Below are 20,052 nucleotides of genomic sequence, written 5' to 3' on the forward strand. Positions count from 1 at the left end.
GGGGCATGCACAGACATTTAACTTTGATCCCTTTAGGGGGCCACGTTCTGTGCCCCCCCGGCAGAGATCACTTTTTCTTCCCTCCCTCCCCTGCCCCTGGCTCCAGCAGGAGCTTGCTTTCCCCTCTCCCAGCCCCAGCCCTAAGGCTGGAGGAGTTCTGTGTCCCCTAGTGATTATGGGGGATGCATGCCCCTGATTGCCCTCCCCCCCACCCCCGTGCCTGTCCCTGGCCTCTTATATTGTTGCCGTTGCTATCTTTTTTTGGTCTAAACATGGGGTCAGTTAGACCCTGACACCAGCATAGCATTTAACTTCTTAAAAATATGTTTGATCATGGGATTAGTTAGACCCCAACACAAGTAATACTTAGTGTACTTTCATATCTAGGAAAGCTTTAGCTTGTTTAGTTGTATACCTTATTAGTAAAGGCAGTTTTACATGCATTCCATGTGGGTGTTTTTTTTCTGATTTTTGACATACTAGAGGTCTTCAAGATCCCAGTAAAAAAATAGTTGGGTGACTTTTGGTCCAATATCAAAGGCACAGTTGCCCAATACTTCCCATTATAACACCCTGCTTGCAGTTGCTGAAAACTTAGCTAAATATTAACTATTTGGGTTGAAATTTTACATGCTAGGTGTCTGCCTCAGGCTAATACTTTTTTTTTCTGTATAAAATTTCACTTCAAATGCTTTGAGCCTTTTCCAAAAATGAGGTTGAAGAGAAAAGATTGTGTACCAGAATTTTAGCATATGCAAACCTTTCCTTTGAGCTTTAGCACCACCATAGTTTGGAGCAACGACTTGAAATTTGATATGATATTGATCTTTGTGTGATAGATAGGCCTTTTGCCATTCTATTGAAAATCCATGCAAATTTGGTTCCACCTTATGAATCTTTGAAAAAGAGCATTTTGCACACGCTCAGTAGAGATTTGCTAAAGCTTTGCAGTTAAATTCCCCAAGTTTCAGTCCTCACTGGGCATGTTCAAGCCTAGGGCTGCAGGAGACTAAGCAAACCTTTGCCTACATTTGCAGCTGTGGGCTGGTGCAAGCTGGGTCTGGGTCTGGGCCTGAGCCTAAGCCTCTGCCTGTGCCTCAGAACTGAAAGCAGGGAGCCCATCTCCCCAGTGCTCTCAGCTCACCCCATGCTGGTGCCCAGGCAGCATGGGGGAGGAAGTTGCAATATTCAAATACTGAGAGGACAAGATCTGGGCGAGGGGGAAGGGAATAGATTGGGACATGGTAGGGGGAATGGGGACTGGAGGCTGGCTGAGAAAGAGACTGGGATTTAGGGTGAGCAAAGACTGGAACTGGCAGCTGTAGGGAGCAGAAGGGGCTTAGACTGGTCGGGTAGGGAGACTGGGGTTGGCAGATTGGGACTGACAGGGAATCGGTGGGGCAGGAAAAAAAGTGGGAAGAGGGGAGACATCCCTGAACAGCCAGGATGAGAGGTGGGAAAGGAGACAGGGACTGAGATGGAACCATGGCTGAAGAAGAGAAAGGATTGAGACAGGAACAGGTTGCTGGGGATGGGGAAGGAGGAGTCAAGATTGTGGGGAACAGATAGAAAGGTCTGTACCCACTACACACACTCCTCTCCAGACCCTGGAGTTGAACCCAAGATTCCTGAGTCTCAACATTCCTCTACTGTCAGCAAATATCTATGGCAAAGTGTCTCATCTCTCTTCTGTGTCAGTCCACATAAAGGATTACTACTTACCACCACTATCAGTTACCTTACTAGCTCAAGTTGCAGAGGTCTGTGTGGTGGAGCTAAACATTTTAGTGCTACTGATGTCCCATATGGGTATCAATATGATGCCACTTGATGGAATTTGTGTTTTCAGTTTGCTTTTTTTAAAAACCAAAGAAACTATCTGCACACAAACCACATCTTCAAAGAGCACTAAGGTTCCAAAGTCAATCATTCAAAAGTTGGGAAATGCCAGGATAGAGGTTGGTTGTGCAACCTTAATTTGTCCCTCTTGTGGATATGCATCATGATAGTCTTTAATTAGATGATTGCGTACTGTTTTTTCCACAGCACCTCTGCCTTATTCAGCTCATGGGCCTATTCATAGGAGGTCCTGCCACTTGTCCCCCGCTGGTAGTATGGAGTGAGGAAATGGATGTTGAGGAGGATGAGCATAGAGAGATGTTCATGAGGCATGGTATAAGATAGACCGGCTAGATGTGCAGATGGTTGGCATGTTGGGTGTGGCCAAGGAGGTTTATGGGGCGGAGGGGTTGATAAGTTCCAGAGGGTCAGCAGTGGGTGGGGAGCACCCTTCCTCAGGATAAATTTGAGGAAAATGAGAGAAGCAGGAGACAAGGCTGCCCTCCCCTCTTGGAGCACACAACAGGGTACGTGCAGGGTGGGCAGCTCCATGCAATGGCTGAGCACGGTAATCCCTAACTTCCAGTGTACCAAGGGGGATTCCCTCACCTGCACATGGAGATGGGGTTGTGTAGCAGGGGTTCTGCAAGGAGGGCCTCCTCCACAGTGGCTGCTACAGACCTGGCCACTGACACTAGATGCTTCCAGATCCTGAGGAGGTCCCAGTTAAAGATGGGTAGCTCAGCGAGGTCTTGGGAGATAAGAGCTACCTGGCATATTGGAGATGATGGAGGAAGGTGTGCACCAAAATGCACCATGCATGACTACCTGCACTCTCACTGCAGGGCCTGAATGCAGAAGCTGTGGGCCTGCGTGTGGATACAGAGCAGACCTACTCTGCCCTCCCATAAGGGGAGGCTCAGGACACCCACAGATACCCAGTGCAGACTGGCCAGAAAAACTCCAGGAACTTCTTCTGGAGGCTGGCTGGGGTTCCTGTGGGGTGGGCTCAATGTGCTGAACTGGTGCCAGAGCATAGACCAGACAAGTTGACAACTAGTGTCCTCCCCAAAAGGACAGGAAGTGCACAGGAGGGACCTGCTCTAGGGATGAAGCAGGGCTGTGTAGTAAAGGAGACTGTAGGATCCTTTCCTTATTTGTTGCAAAAGTTGGAAGATGAGTAGTGAATGAGGCAGGGATCTGCCATCATAAAGGCAGTTGAATTCTGCCATGGAGAATTGATTTATACCCTTGACTGTGCCACATACATCCTATGTGATGCTGGGCAAGTCGCTTGAAGCAAACTTTTTCATGTGTGTTCATTAATTGAGCATTTCTCTGTTTCTGGGTGCCTGCTTTGAGATTAATGGGTCTTAAGTGCAGAAGTGCTGAGGACTCAGAAGTGCAACTGAAGTCAATGGGAGAGCTATTCTTTGAACATATTAAGTGTGTGTGGCAGAGCTCTGACCTTGCCCCTGTGGGCCCTGCACTTCTAGGCGGTTTATACTAGCCTCAGTGGCTCACTGACCCTCCACATAGCCCGTCTCTCTCTAGGGCCAGGGTTACAGTCTACTGAGCCCTTTTCATCATAGGCCAGCAAGGAGGTTGGTGAGAGAACTCCCACAGTCTCTGTTGTCCCTGGGGGCTTATTTCAGAACAGTTTAGCCTCCTGTCCTGACAGGGGCCTGACTTCCCCTCCCAGGAGATGTTCCTGTAGTGGTGGGTTGGGGGGAACCCAGGCCCACCCTCTACTCCGGGTTCCAGCCCAGGGACCCTAATGGTAGCAGCTGTTGGCAGCCAACCTTTCACTGCCAGAGTTGCTACATTTCCCTGGGCCACTTCCCCACAGCTTTCCTGCTTCTCCCTTCTTCACCCTTACCTTAGGGCTCCTTTACCGATGGTTTGAGGGTGTCTTCATTAACCAGCCCTTCAGCCGCACTTGCTCTCCTCTGGCTCCCTGGCTCTCCTCTGCCTGACTGGAGTGAGCCCTTTTTATAGCATCAAAAGGGCCTTAATTAGAGTCAGGTGTTCACATTAGCTTAATGGCCTCACCTGACTCTTTGAAGATTAATTGGAGTCAGGTGTTCTCAATAGCCTGGAGCAGCCCCTGCTCTGGTCAGTCAGGGAACAGAAAACTGCTAATCCAGTGGCCAGTATATCTGCCTTCTGCTATTCTGCTGTACCCAACTGGCCTGGGTCTATCACATGTGATATAATGCTAATGAAACATCAGGTCCTAGGTGTACCAAATTGGGCACCCAAATAGGTAGATACTTTTGACCTTAATCTCTTTGTGCCTTAGTTCCCTATTTGTAAAATGGGGATAACACCCCTCACAGGGATGTTGTGGAAATAAATTTAATAATTATGAAGCATTCCAAAACTATAATGGTCAGTGCCATAGTAAGGACCACGAGGAGGAAATAATAATTGCGCCTAAGAGGAGGTTTTAAATAGTGTGCAGTGAATAAGGCATGGGCCACACATTGAATAACGATGAGGAAACAAAATACATTGAACACCATCCATCCTGTGCTCTGAATGAGGTAGGAGTTCAGGGGAAAAACAGAATGTAAACATGTAATTAAAGACTGCATCATAATGCATACAGCACAATGGAGTCAAATTAAGGTATCACAGGCAACCTGAATTCTGGCATTTCATAACTTCTGAGTGCTTGAGTTTCCACCCTTAATAATGTTCTTTTAGTATGTGTACGGGGAAAGGGAATGGGATGGGGATGCTCATTTTCTGAAGTGGAAATAGGGAATTTTGATGTGATTACCAAACATGTTTTCACTTGGCCTAAACCAGATTTTCATCTTAGTTTTCCAGATGTGAAACTCCACTAAGTTAACTCACAGTTCTGACAAAACTCAACTAAAATCATTTGGTTTTTGTTTGCTTTTTTCATCTGGTGTTCAATGACTGTTTAAGTGCATAAGTCTAATGTTCTATGTGTTTTTTTTAAACAGATCTTATTGTTGTGATAGCCTCAATTATTGTTCTGAGTGTAGGATCAAATGGGCAGGTGTTCGCCACATCTGCCATAAGGTACGTTCTTCTAGTGACTGTAACGTAACTAAATAAATACAAGAGCATGCATCTATTAACCCATCAATTGTTATTGCCAAAGATGATTATCAAAATGTCAAGGTAAATGGACTATAAAGAACTCAGTGTACCATTGTGCCTCAGTCACTGATTGGGAAAGGCAGTATCGAGGCAATGCATACTGCGTGGGTGTGAGTGTGGAAGCAAAGAGGACACAACTAAAGAAGCATTATGTCCCATACAAAACATCTAACACTCTTTCTGAGGGAAAAAATAATATTACAGCATGTTTGGTTTATTTAAAAAATAATCCAGACACCACTTAATTCACTTGGTACTTTTTTGGAGAATCTGTAATTACTTCACTTAAATCCATCAAAGCACAATTGCATTTTATCTGGCACAGGTAACACATACCATGCAGGAACCAGACACATTTGATTTATGAAGTGTTTGTTCAGCTTTCCCCAAGTAGCACAATCTTGTTTTGGATGGTAAACTGAGTAAATACTGGAAAGGAGCGATAAGGAGTGGTAGAGGTACATTCCCACTGTGCTTAATCCAGCAAAGGGGTGCTGCACCTCCCTATAATGTGCTAAGTGCCCTCCCTCCCACTTGAGTCATTGGGAAGTGAGGGAGTCAGCACTTTGCAGGATTGTTCTGCAAACAGATATACAACTCCCTTTAGTGTCTGTCTAAGGTATTTATAGGGCACTGACTTTTGGCATATAAGAACTGACAAGATTATGAAGACACAAGTGTCCAGAACAAATATGTACTTTCTGTTCCCACAGGTGAATGTGTATGTTAAGATTTGTTTAATTTAGGGCTGTCAATTAATCACAGTTAACTCACGTGCTTAACTAAAAAAAAATTAATCATGATTTTAAAAATTGTGATTAATCGCACTGCTAAACAATGGAATACCAGCTGAAATTTAATTGTTTTTCTACATTTTCAAATATATTGATTTCTATTACAACACGGAATACAGTGTACAGTGCTCACTTTATATTATTTTTTATTACAAAATTTGCACTGTAAAAATTCTAAAAAGAAATAGTATTTTCAACTCACCTCCTACAAGTACTGTAGTGCAATCTCTTTATCGTGTAAGTGCAATTTACAAATGTAGAATTTTTTTGTTACTCAAAAACAAAGCAGTGTAACACTTTAGAGCCTAAAAGTCCACTCAGTCCTACTTCTTGTTCAGCAGTTGCTAAGACAAATAAGTTTGTTTACATTTAGGGGTGATACTGCTGCCTACTTCTTATTTACAATATCACCTGAAAGTGAGAACAAGTGTTCGCATGGCACTTTTGTAGCCAGCGTTGCAAGAGAGTCTAAACTTTCAATGGCATTGTCCCTTTGTGGAAAAACAGTCTAAATTATGCAGGTCCTAATCTGTTAAGGGCATTTTAGATTAGGGATAGGATGTTGCAGTCCGTTTCGAAGTGAATGATAGTGTTGGATTTCACAAAGCACAGCTATCATGTTTGCCTTGGGCTTTGTTGCTTTTGCAGCATGCTGCATCAACTTAGGCGTTTTCATTCAGCCCCGAGTAGAGTGAATTGCAATAATCTAAGATGGAAGATACAGAAACATGGATCACCCTGGTTAGGCTGTTGTCTGACACAAAAGGGCGCAAGTTCCTGACCCATCACAAATGAAAGGCCGCTTCTGCCCCGGTGGAAATTGGCAAGTCTGGAACCAATGCAGAATCCACTACAACCACAAAGTTCGTAACACTTTGATAGTCTGCAGTCTGATGTCTTCAGACTTTTGTATAGATCATCAAAACAGTCACCTTTGCTACCAGCATCACTTCTACCTTTGTGGAGAGCTTGTGCATTTGCAGAGAAGCGATGCCTCATCTATGCCTGTCTCTGATACTCCACAAACATCAATTTTGGTAATATGCCATTGATCAAGTGCCCATAATGTCCATATCAGCAGTTGGATGCCATGGTGGTAAGCAACTTAGATATATTAAAGACAGCTAAACCAAGAAATGTCAAAATGTCTACTTGCTGTCAACTGTTAAATTAAAGAAACCTAGGGGAACATCTAAAAATTGTATTTGTCCTTTCCTTCCCCCCCCCATAGGGGAACTGTGTGAACCAGCCAGTGTTAGCATGCCACATATTATGAGAATTCTCCTCTTTCAGGCCTTATTTCAAATAATTACATGTTGGCAGTTAAATTTCTAAAATGTAATATAATAGACTCAATATCCTATCAAAGAATAATGAAATACCATTTATATATGCTGCCATTCAGGCTTCACAGTGTCATGGTACAGTGCTTAGTATTACATGTGGGGTCAAAAAGTACAAGGCTCTAGTAATTTTCATTTTTTTTCTTCTGGGGAAGCTTAGAAAAAAGCAAACTTTAAATGAAGGAGAGTGTAACGGGGTGGGACTCATCCCTGCAGCACCTTCTGCTGGTCACCTCAGGGAATTAGCGTTTCTAGCCTCTTGAGCGCCATCTGCAGGCCGACGTCCTGCTGCCGCTGGCTCCCATATCCCTCCCAGGACCCAGTGCCCTTGTCTATCCCTCTATCCCCACCTTGCCTCAGTCATGGGCTACTGCCAGTCACCATCTAGCCCCCGCTCACTGGAGCAGACTGAAGTGTAAAAGCCACTCATCATAGGCAAGGGGGGATTGGACCTGCTGCCTCTGCCACAGGAGTACCTAATTGGCCTTCCACTAGGCCGCAGCCTGGGGGGTTTCCAGGCTGGAGTGCCCCAGCTCCCTTGGCCTTCCACCAGCCCTGCCCCACTCCAGGGACCTTCTCTCATCTCCCTGCAGCCAGGTTCCTCCCTCTCAAATTAGAGAGAGTCTTTGCTAGCTCCTGGCTCACTGGCCTTTTATAGGGCCAGCTGTGGCCTGATTGGGGTGTGGCTGCAGCTGTGGCTGTTTCCGCAATCAGCCGAGGCTTGCTGCTTTCCTAGCAGCATCCCTCTCACAGTCTCAGCCCTCTATCAGGGCTGATTTCAAGCCTTTCCAGGCAGGAGCGGGGTGACCACCCCTCTACAGAGAGATTAGATTTTCTAAAGGCAAATGCAATACCTGTCTTTGAGGAGTAATAGGAATTGCCGGACATCATGGTGGAGAAACCTGTTGAGGTTCCTGCCTATTAATGTGGCACAAGAGAGCATAACTCTAAGGAGATGATAAAAAGAAAAAAAAATGGCTGAATTTAAAAAAAAAATACCCTGTTGGTGAGACCTATTAGACTGTGGAATTGGATAGGTCACTAGAAAGTAAACTTGAAGGACAATCTTGCAGTAGCAGATGGATAGACCAGATGATTCCTTTCCTTCTCTGGCTACTTAGATTCAGTGATAGGATTTCAACACAGTAGTTGCTATAAGCAATGGCTAAGAGTGTGTGTAGGAGAGAAATAAAGAGATCATGATAAAAACAAACCAAACCAAACTAATGAGAAATATTTTAATTTGAATTATTTATTTAAAATTATTCATACATTTCTTCAACATAGGGTTGCCAACTTTCTAATCACACAAAACCGAACACTCTTGCACCTCCCCTTTTCTGAGGCCCCACCCCGTTCACTCCATCGCTCACACATTTGCACCGAGCTGGGGAGGATCCCTTTTCGACCAGGTGCTCCAGTTGAAAACCAGACACCTGGCAACCCTCCTTGAGTTGCAAAAGTTCCCAGTTCAAAATTCATGTTCTGGTTGGTTATTTAAGTTGCATAGTATTGTCTCTACTTGCTGATTGGATGATTTATGTAACTAAAAACATGCAAAAAAGTGAGAATTGTGACTTTTACAGTTGAATGTTCAATTCAGGTTTTGCTTTTGGAAAATATAGGGGTTAAAAGTTTACTTTTTGCAAGTGTTCATGCTAGTAAAGTGTTTTGGTACTGAATGTTCTCAGAAAGCAAACATTTGAGAGTCACAAATAAGTAAAAATGTAATGTGCTTAAGAGTATGAACAAATACTTGTACAATTTATTTAACTATTTGGTATATTGATATACTATACACTTAAATACAGAGTAGTATACAGTATTGAAATTGTATGGGTCCACACACACAAGGTACCGAATAGCTTTAATTCCCAGGCACATCTCTGGGAAGAGAAGTTGCTCAGCATCCTGAAGGATGATCATGCACCTGTTTTTGTGGGTTTTTAAATTACAGTATATAAATGCATCCTGAAGGTTGTGTGCAGATTAAAAAATAGTTTGTACAGATATTTAAGTTTTTGATTTTATTTCACATTTTTCTTTCAGGGGAATCCGGTTTCTCCAGATACTTCGCATGCTTCATGTAGATCGGCAGGGTGGCACTTGGAGACTCTTAGGATCAGTTGTTTTCATACATCGTCAGGTACTGGATATATTAAAATTCTTAACACATGGTCTATGAAACTTATTCATCTCTTGGACTTCAAATCATGATCTGGTTTAAAATGAACAATGATTGTTGCAAGATAGAATGAATCACTTTCAAAGACAATCACGTTTCTTTTTATTTTTAAAATAGGAACACAATTAGGCTGAATGTTTCTTTCAATTAGCTAGTAGGCACCAGCAGTGGTATTTTCTGGAAATTAGCATTATAGCTGTGAATAATGGTTCTCTGTGAAGTTTGATGGGACTATTCAAGCATAATTTATTAAACACAGTTACATGGTTTGTCTTGCATATAAAAATGCTGTCAGCTGTATTTGCAGGAAATGTCTTCTAATCCAGGTTATTTTGGCAAAAAAAGAAAAACCAGTGGAAACATTTTAAGTGAACACATCAACCATTTTAACCATTCCTTTTTATTAAGCTACTTAAATATTGGGGTTTCTAATTTGTGCCATAAATAAAAATATTAAATATAGTATTATAACATGCAGGAAACACTATTTTATTTAAGGATATAGGCTGTGAAATAGAGGTAAATATTTCTATAAATAGCAGCCTGTTTTTGTTAAAGCTTTTACATTTTACCATTACCTCTCCTGTTCAGAAGTACTTAAGCTTAAATAATCACTTTTCACATAGACTTTTGCACAGACTTTGACAAATGAATGATTGAAGGGCCCTTTTTTAAGGGTCACTTTTGAATAGTTTTTGGTGAAAACGGGTGCTTGAGGTTAACCATATCAACATAATATTATTGTCATCCTTTCTTACTCATCCTGTCATATTATAATGACTTGTTCCACACTACAGATTTCTTCACCTTTATAGCCAGTTATTTCTCCTCCTATGACAGTCCTTCCTTCACACTCCTTCATATAAATCTGTTCTCCAATTAGTGTAAACAACTATGAACTTCCATCACAGGTGCCACCTGCATTTACTTCAGCAGATCATTGTTATGTTACAGATGACTGGGTGCTGCTTAAAGCAAAACACTGAAAATCTATCATATAGATATTCTTGTGCTATTAACATTTCTGCTGTACCACAGCTAACTTCAGCCCCAACAGGCTGAACTCCATTGAAAAACATTGAATTCCTGTTTAAAAAAAATCCCAAAACAAACAGCAAAAATCCCTCAACACAAATCCACTTCATTCCTATATGACAGGAGTAATTTTAATGGCCCATGTCAGTGTAAGCTTCATTGTTTATCTCTACACTGCATGGCTATCCATATAATACTGGACTAGACTACTAAAGTATTTTCTTTGCATTCATGAGGCTTACTGTGGGGGTTTTCTGGGGGCAAATAAAAAAATACCATGGAGAAGATAAGCCTGTGAACCAAATGAATTTGAAGTTCTATTACTCCAGAGAAGTGATTATGATGATCTATAAACAGTCTTCATATCTGTGGTGCTTGACCAAGGAGATCATCCACTGACACATGAGCAGTTCAAAATCAAAACTATTCTTTATTGACATTGGATAAGTGTAGCTGAAACTGCAGTGAACAGAAGGGAAAACAGAACTTTTATTCCCCTCCAGTTTGCAATAGAAATTTGCGTTTTAAAGAAAAAAGGGTCTCAGTTTCTTTTTTTTTTTGCAGCCAGCGTACAAAACAGACTTTTATTTGTTCTTGTTGTTGATGAATTGGGTACTTTTTCAATATAAAATAGGATCCTAAATCCCTGAAAAGTGCAAAAAAGTACATTATTTGGGTCCCATGGAAAATAGATTCGCTTGGATCTGTCTGTGCCCAGAAAAGCTTACTAAAGATTGAACCATGTGTGTCTTAGTTTTACATATAGCTGTATTAGCTCACTGAAACCCAATTTGGCCAGGGCACTCAGCTATTTTCAGCAGGTTGAGCTTATACTAGTGTTTCTTGCCAAAGGCAACAGAACATGAGTCAATATCACATATGGTGATGGAAAAACTTGGAAAAAATCATGCAGCTCACTGAAAAGCTATTGAGTTAACTTATCAAGCTCCAGTTTATGAGTCTCTAATCTCAGAGGTTCACTTATCCCTCATCTTGGTTTGTGAGCTGCCATAGTGTTTCTAATAGAAGGTTAATTGATGATTCTGAGTATTATTATTTGGAATAATTTGTCATAATTAAAAATGTGTCCAGGTTTAAAATAATGTATTGACTTAAGCTCCTCAATATGGATCTATCATGTTACCCTATATGCAAGTGTGATTTTGGCTTTCTTTGCACACCACCCCCCACTAAAAAATATTTAAGTCATAACTGCAAAGTATAGAACGTTGGACTTCTGTGGGGGAGAAAAGGAAAAGAAATTTTGTTTGTGACCCTGATGAATAGCATCTCAGTATGTTATCTGTCCTAATCAAAAGCACGAGAGTAAGCTTTGCTGTGTGGTAAGTGCAAGGACTGCAAGACCTGGACTCTTGAGTTGTGTATCTGGCTCTTCTTTTGACTTTCTCATATTGGGCAAGTTATTTAACTTCTGTCTGTTAAGTGTCGGAGGGGTAGCCGTGTTAGTCTGGATCTGTCTGTTACTTCAGCTATAAAATAAAGATAATAATCTGAGCCTTGATTTCTGCAAAACATTCAGGGAACTTCAGACGTTAGATGCTATATTAATGCAAGCCATCAAATCCTGTTTCTTTATATGTACTTTAGTTCACTTTTGTTGACATCTTTATATCCTATCTTCATAGGTGGCAAGTTATATGGGCCCGTGGTGCCTGTTCGCCGCCACCAATATTCAGGAATGTGATGGTGCCCGACTCCAACAATGTTTGGGCTTATATTTTCAGAGCCATCCCATCCAGGGGGATGCGGGGTCCAGGATGACCTGGAAGGTTAGCGGGGGGGCCTGGCACCAGCAGCAGCAAGTGACCCGGCCCCAGCCCACCTCACCCCTCTCCGCCCCGCCTTGCCTCTTCCCACCCCTGCTCTGCCCCAACCCTGACTCTTCCCGCCCCTTTCCCCAAGCCTCCCCCCAGCTCTTTTGAGCTTCCACCTCCTTCCCCAAGCGATGCTGGGAGCCAGCAGAGCAGAGCAGGGTGGGCTAGGGCTGGGTTCCCCCCTGCTGCTTGCACCAGGCCCCCCGCTAACCCTGCAGGCTGCCCAGGACCCCGTGTGCCCCTGAAGCACGGGGCCCCCCAAAGCCTGGGGTCCGGAGCACTTGCCCCAGTCTGTCCCATGTATGGGATGGCTCAGCTTGGACCTGTTCTGGGCACCACCAAAAATTATACAAACCTGGCGCTCATGTCTATTTTACACATATCTTCTTAGTATAGCGCTGCTATATTGCAATATTTGTTTTTAAACATGTATGTATGTATTCAGAGTGGCCAGTAGAGATGATCAGAGGAAGTGATGTTTGCATCCAGACTGAGTTTTGACAAGGGTTCAGGCTTTGATGAATAGGGCTACGGTTTAGAGATGCTGATGCTGAAATATCCTCAGAAGTTCTGGTGACATTTCTATGACAGTGAGAGCCTGAGATCTTGCCCAACTCCACTAAAGATCATATTGGCCTGCCTGATTTTTAAAGCCAATACTTCACAAAGAAAATCTCTCCAACTATTGTCTGGTCTCTGACCTCCATTCTAAGGCAAAATCAGTGAGAAAGTAGTAGATTCTGTGTTCCAGTGACTTGTGACATCTACCAATAGCTTGGATGTTTTGTAGTTGGGCTTTGGTTCGAAGCAAGACCCAGACAGCTTTAGTGGCACGAATACGGTACCTTCATTCAGGGGGAAGTGATATCATCTCCTGGGGATGGAAGCATAGGAACTTCACGCTTAGTTGGTGTCTAGAACATCCGTCTCCATTGGCTTTCTTGACCTTTATAGCCTACTGAATTCAGGCTTTCCAAGTGTTAAATGGACATCCACAAATAGAGGTAGCTCAAGACTATCTGCTGCCCTAGGCAAAATGTCAGTGTGCCACCCCTCTCTTTATAAGCCTAGAATGGCAGATTTGACCCAGCTGTCAAATTTGTGTGACTGGAATTGCAACCTGGTGCATGGGGTCACAGTGCCACTCAGATTTGGCCAGAACACCCCTCCATCATGATAGAGGGGCAGCTGGGCCAAATCTGCTGTCCTGAGAAGCTGCCTAGTTTGTCCATAGCTAGAGTAACCCATGCCTACAAACTAAACAATATCTTAGCATAATGAATGGATGATCGCTGCTGAAAGAGGAAGGACTTGGACAAGATACCGCAGAAAGCTGCCAAAACCAAGAGAAAATAATGCGAGCTGCAAATATAAAAGGAACTCTTAACAGAGTTCAAAGCAATAAGATCAGACATACCAAGTGTAAGTGCTGTACAAAAAGAGGCAGCAGAGTTGGTGGAGGAGAGGTTGACCACAATGGAACAACGAACTAGTGAAGATTCAGCTCTGACTTCCTCGCTCAACCAATGCATCAGGCAACTAGAGCTGAGAAAAGGACCTAGAGGTGAAACTGGATGCTACTAAAAACTGAAACTAGAGAGGGAACAATCAGAACTAATGGATTACTTGAAAATTTATTGAGAAGGGAACCCGCTTTGTTTTGTGCAAAGGTTGATTAAGTACACTGAATCTGGATTATCTCAGTGACGTTTCAGTGGACAGGTATGTAGAGTCTTGACTCCTGATGCTACAAGTAGCAGTTGTCTCAGGGAGCGTTCCAAGGCTTCACCATTTCCACCAGAGAGATGCTGTAATGAAAAAATGAAGAGAGCTGAAAGAAATTACAGGGTAGGGTAATAAAACCCAGATATTCCAGGAACTCTTCTCCCTGACATTTAGCTTTGGATGCTAGTGTAAGATGTGACAGAAGAATGGTGGGAGAGAAACATCTATTTTAAATAGAGGGGTTCTTTGTTAGACTGGTGTTTTATTTTTAAAAAAACATTCTTGCAATATTTGGGACACAAAATAAAGGAGAAGAATTCTCTGGAGCTCAGAATGGTGACTAGAAGAAAACAATAAAGAATCGGGGAAAGATACAGATGAGGCATGTAGTAAATGTTACTATTCAGTCTTCCTGCAGGTGGCAAAGCTTAAATAAAAAGTATTACAAAAAACAAAACAGGAATTAACCCCCAGTCTCTCAGGCAACACAAAGTAAATGTGGATAAAGTCTCAGATCCCTTTTAAAACGTTAACTAAAAAAAGTTTTAGGTGGAAGGCAATTATGTGCATCCTTGGAAAATCCTTGTGTGGGTGAATAAATAGTCTGAAAAATATATTTAGAACTAAGCATTTTATATGTGCTTGTGGGTAACTTAAATTAGTTTAATTTCTTTCAAGTTGGTTACTCCTAAGTGATTCGTGTATGTCTAAGTCTATAATGATATGACATTGCAGTTATAAACAGAGTATTCAAGGAAAATTTTAGGTATTTTATAATGTAGATTTCATTAGACTACTAACGTATTTTAGCCATCGTCTCTTTTCCAAGATACAATAAATACCAAGATGATGATATAGTTGTAAATCCAAACTGTAGAACAAGTCAAATATTATGTTTATGTAGGAAGCTTGATCAATGCTGATGGTTGTGTCAAAGATGAGGTTTAAAGGAGAAGTGCTTTAGCAACAGGTGCTGCACAGTTGATGAAATTATGGACTAATAAAAACATTACATTTGGTACCAAAGTGAAAATGTATCAAATAATCGTTCTGCTCTATGGTCTGGAAGCAGGTGCATTAAATGAAACAGACATCAGAAGGCTGGAGGCAGTAGTGATGGGTTCTTTGGAAGATGGCAGATGTAAAGAGTCATGACTTAAGATAAATCAAGTTAGAAGGAGAGTAGGACAAGAAATCAGGGTACAGGATTGGCTGCAATAGGAAAAAGATTACAATGGTGGGGACACTGTAGAACATAGACATGATAGGATGTCAAAGAGACTAACACAAATGCAACCAAGGTAAGTCAGGCCTAGACGCCGACTACAGAGTAAATGGTGGAACATAGTATGCAGGGACATGAATGGATGAACAGGCCATGCACAGAAATGAATGGTGATGCTGTGCTCCCCATATCTGTTAATATGCTGAGGGATGTGAAGAAGAAACAAATTTACTGTAAATAAATCACATACTCTAAGAGTGTATGGTAGGATTTACCTTCAGTTTTAAAAGGCATATCATCAAAGTTGGCCAATGACATTGCAAAGTCTTATGTCTATTTTTACCTGTCTAAATCTACTGTCAGGGACCATTTGGCCTTCAATGACTTAGTCTTGAAGCAAATAAAAAGCTATTCACTGATTCATCTATTTTTTTATGGAAGCACATTTTGCATTCTAAACATGCTGATTGTGTCTTTTTAACATTGCCATTGCACAGCATTGCCATGATAGTGCCTTTCAGAAAAATATGCTAGTATGTAAAACCAAACAAAGTTATTGGTTTCAAACTGGAAAGTACGTAACTTAAGCCTTACATACTATTTCCTTTCTTTTGTGATAGGAACTCATAACCACTCTGTACATTGGATTCTTGGGACTGATCTTCTCATCCTATTTTGTCTATCTTGCTGAGAAGGATGCAGTGGATGAAGATGGAAGAACAGGTTTCTCCAGCTATGCTGATGCCCTGTGGTGGGGTGTGGTAAGTCATCTATAGCAAAGTGCCTAGTCTTTGTCCACTCTCATGCAAGATAGACCATTGACGTTAATAGGGTTGTTTTTTTTCCGGAGTAAGGATTTATTGATTTTCAAAATCAGGCCTTCGATTTGTAAATGGCAATCTAAAAGGAAAATTTTACTTTTTTTTTTAAAAGTAGACTTAATAGAACTAAAATATGTCAGTACTAAAGTATATTACGAAGGCAAAGTAGTGACTCCATTGGTAAAGTTTGCATTGCATTTTGTACTTAAAGTAGGAATTAAATCCTTATTTTAAAGAGTGAGAAATTAATCTTGAAATTTTACATGCTCTTTTGAGCCCAATTTAATTTTCAGTGATTTTTCTAAAAAGAAACATTACTGTAAGAATGTGCCCTCTCAGAAATTTAGGCCAGGGTAATCCATTATTCAGATACCTCTAGCAACGCCACTGTATTGACAGCCCCCAAAGCATGTGTGGATGTCGGTCATGTGTACTGCATATTTTAAAACATGGAATATGATAACATTGAATAGTTCCATTGAGAGTAGTTGACGGAGCCCTCCAGATCCATCAGCTGTTTTGGATGTCTGATAGTGCTTCCCAGATTCACCAGCAGGGCTCAGTCAGGAGTCATGGTGAACTAGAGAAGAAGGTTTGGGGCTGGGGGTAATGGGCAGTTATGGGAGTTGTATAGGAGTGTGAAAGCCCAGCTGGGTGGAGAAGCGAATACATGGTTTTGTGGGGAGTGAAGAGAGGTGGTATTGGAACAAGTATTGGTGATGCTCCTCTAGCCATATTCATCACATTAGTGACACATCTCTGGGAAATGTCTTTCCTCTGCTCACCAGCAGTCTGAGTCTGGCCTGGTCTACACTGGGGGGTGATCGATCTAAGTTATGCAACTTCAGCTACGTGAATAATGTAGCTGAAGTCAACGTACTTAAATCTACTCACCACGGTGTCTTCACTGTCGACTGCTGCTGCTCCCCCATCAACTCTGTCTGCGCCTCTCGCCAAGCTGGAGTACAGGAGTTGACGGGAGAGTGCTTGGGGATCGATTTATTGCGTCTAGACTAGATGTGATAAATCGATCCCCGCTGGATCGATTGCTGCCTGCCGATCCGGCTGGTAGTGAAGACATACCCTCTGATACACCACCTGTGCTCCTGAGGCAGCTTTCTCCACTGGCAAATCTCATGTGGCTTATGACCTGGGAGTGTCAGTGTGACAAACCAGAGGAGGTTGACAAATCAGGTCTGGTGATAGGGAGGGGAATGACATACCCGGAGGATATTTATGATGAGGAGATATTAGTGGGGGCAGACTTAAAGCCACTAGCTCCCAAATATCCACAGTACTGCCCCACTTGCCCATTCAGCCCTTACACATCCCTTAACTGCCTATTCTCCCTTCGTCCCAAACCGCGGTGTAAAGCAAAACCTTAATTCCTACCTCATACTACCCATTGACAAGTATACAGTGCATATATTTAACAGATGTTACATTTGCTGTATTTGTTGTAGTGCTAATAAGGGAATGTTGTGTATTTCGTACTGTTTCTTCATATGTGCAAGGGAGTTCATAGCAGAGGTGTGCAGCATGTCTGTAAGACTACCAAATATGATTGGTGAGTGCTAAGGTATGCTACAGAAGGTTCTCTCTTGCTTATGTGGGTGGGTTTTGCACTTACGAAACCTTTTGCTGGCTTTGACGTGTGTGTGTGTGTGTGTGTGAGAGTGTGAGTGTGAGAGAGAGAGAGAGAGAAAGAAAATGTAGTCTGATTTAATCCAAAACCAAAGGGATAAGCAGTTCAAGTCTTTGTAAAGAAAAGATGGAAAACTTCCTTAAGTGACAAAGTAATATTTTACCTGCATCTAAATAATCCTTTAAATAAAGACTGGTAAGAGTTTGTGGGATGGAAAAAAAAAGGGCCTTGAAAGTCCTAATACATAAACATTTATAATATTTATGTTAGAAGGGTGACGTATAAACCTTTACTAAAATTATTTTTTATAAAAGTTTGGCATACCCTTTTTTTAATGGCTCAGTTAAAAAATGTTGTAAATCTTTAATTCCAATGATTTGGTTATCATGAATTAAACTAATTTATAGGGTACACAAAGCATCCAATAAATTGATCCAAAAAAATGAAAAAGCCTGACCAAAAGAAGCCCCACCCTGAAATGACCGGACAGAACTAAATAGTCTAGCAGGGAAACCAGTGGCCCACAAAATCAATCATTTGTTGAATCCCTTTTATCATGTTAGACATACATGATACAAAGTTTAGAAGGAACTTAACATTTGTGCATCTGGGCATAAAACAAGCTCTAAGCTTAGGAAGAAACTTTCCACAAGAACAGATTGCTGAAAAAATATGGAATAAAAACCAAAAGAGTAAAGGATAAACAAATCTGTGCCTTTTTAGACTTACATCACAAAAAGCCATGCCTATGCTGAGGAAACTTTAACAGTAATCAATTCCTACTTGTTCTACCACCAGTTCAGTTGAACTAGTTTTCAAAACAGTGGGGACATGGCTGCGCAGCTAGTTTTTACCACCATTTCATCTAAATATGATGAAAAGTAAATGTAATCAAAATGGTATTAGAAGAGGGTCTAGCTGTCGGAATCTCAACATTAGGGCTCCCACCAGAGTTAGCATTAGTTCCTCTGATCTCCTGGGAAGCTTGTAAATTCCCCCAGTGGTCAAAAGAGGTTAGTGGCAATGTGTGTATGTGTGCGTATCTCTCTCTTTAACAAATTGGGATGACTGTTCAATGTAATTGTTAAAGGATGTCGATCTGTGTTCTTGTGAATTTTGTAGTATTTAGCTATGGTTTAATCAGGTTTCCCGTCACTGTGGTATATAAACACCTTCCGTGAGAAGTAAACACAAAAACATCCCTCTCTTTTAGCTGCTGGCAGGAACATGCTTAAAGAATTAAATCCAATTTTCTAACACGAGAAACTATTTTGGAATCTAAGGGCTAGATGCTGCAGGCCTGACACAGTAAAGGCTGCAGAATCAGGGCTTAAAACAGTAAAGATCTCTTCAGATGAGCATTTTTGCAAATATTCTTGATTATAAGTTAATAAAAGAAAACTGGGAGAATTTTCAACAGAAATGAATAAGTTCAAAATGTAGGCTAATTGGTGCTTGCTTTAAACACTTTCCATTGTTTAAGATAGGAACATTTAGAATTCAACCTAATTTTAAAGTGTTTATGTATTGCATAAAGTGCTCAGGGATTTTTCTGTAAAATTCTACTTGAGTTGTGTAATGGGTAGATAAAATCAGTTCTGTCTTTATCTGTGTGAGGCACATGAAGGAAGAACACTGTTTAAATTGTTTAAGCTTTCCAGACGTGTAGGCCTCTGCAGCATTAGTGAGTCACGGTGCAGGTGCAGTTCACAGCTGGGACCAGTGACACAGGGCAAAGTGAATCACTTAGTTTCTTTTTCTTTTAGAACCTCCTATAACACAAAAACACAGATGTGGAGTTATTAGGGAGTGAAATTTGATTTCACTTTTGCTTTTCAAAACTAATCCAAGATTTAAAAAAAATCTTGGTAGCAGCTTTTGAAAGTTTTTTTTGTGTATCTGCTAAAACCGCAGAGTCTATTATGTGTGATATTTTGCCTACTGTAGAAAGTGCAAGCTTGCTGAATTTGATACAAAAGTCCTAAAGGGTTTAAACATGAGGAAAAAGGAAAATAAAACAAAAATAAAAGGAATTTGGAATTAAATGTTAACCAGGTTCACTCGCTCTAGCTGAATGCAAGGCTGTTTCATCTACTTTTGACAGGCATGGCAGATTTAATTGCAGAGTTCTATCGAAGACTTGTAGCTTCTTATGTGAACCATTTTCAGCACTATTACCTTGTTAACATATATGGAAAGACATTTCCTAAGGGATTATCAGTCTGGCAAAATTATTAATCCTGCTTGTTTTAAGTTATTTTTTAATCCTCTTTTGGGGCAGAAGTTGTTGACATCTCATTTCCATTCCTATCTCTTGAGACCCCACCTTAGTGTCTTTTGATGAGAACAGGGCTAATTTATGTCTTGTAGAATTTGAGTCAAATAATTGATGGTTTACATCAGGATACTCTGCTTGTAATACCAATTTTTGAGCTATTTCACCAAATCTCCAATATCAAGTACCCATGTC

General features: G+C 41.3%; 1 protein-coding gene across 19 annotated transcripts in view; it reads left to right on the forward strand.

The window, feature by feature from the left end:
* LOC120406051 (potassium voltage-gated channel subfamily KQT member 1-like) overlaps positions 1-20,052 on the forward strand; it is an 819,762-nt gene that overhangs the window by 156,611 nt on the left and 643,099 nt on the right. For all 19 annotated transcript variants that reach the window (XM_039540307.1, XM_039540238.1, XM_039540231.1 and 16 more), the window contains 3 exons: positions 4,815-4,893; positions 9,161-9,257; positions 15,737-15,877. In XM_039540307.1, the coding sequence (XP_039396241.1) occupies positions 4,815-4,893; positions 9,161-9,257; positions 15,737-15,877 (317 nt within the window). The remainder of the gene's footprint in view (positions 1-4,814; positions 4,894-9,160; positions 9,258-15,736; positions 15,878-20,052) is intronic.

Source organism: Mauremys reevesii, linkage group 1 (genome assembly GCF_016161935.1).
Source record: "Mauremys reevesii isolate NIE-2019 linkage group 1, ASM1616193v1, whole genome shotgun sequence".
NCBI lineage: Eukaryota > Metazoa > Chordata > Testudines > Geoemydidae > Mauremys > Mauremys reevesii.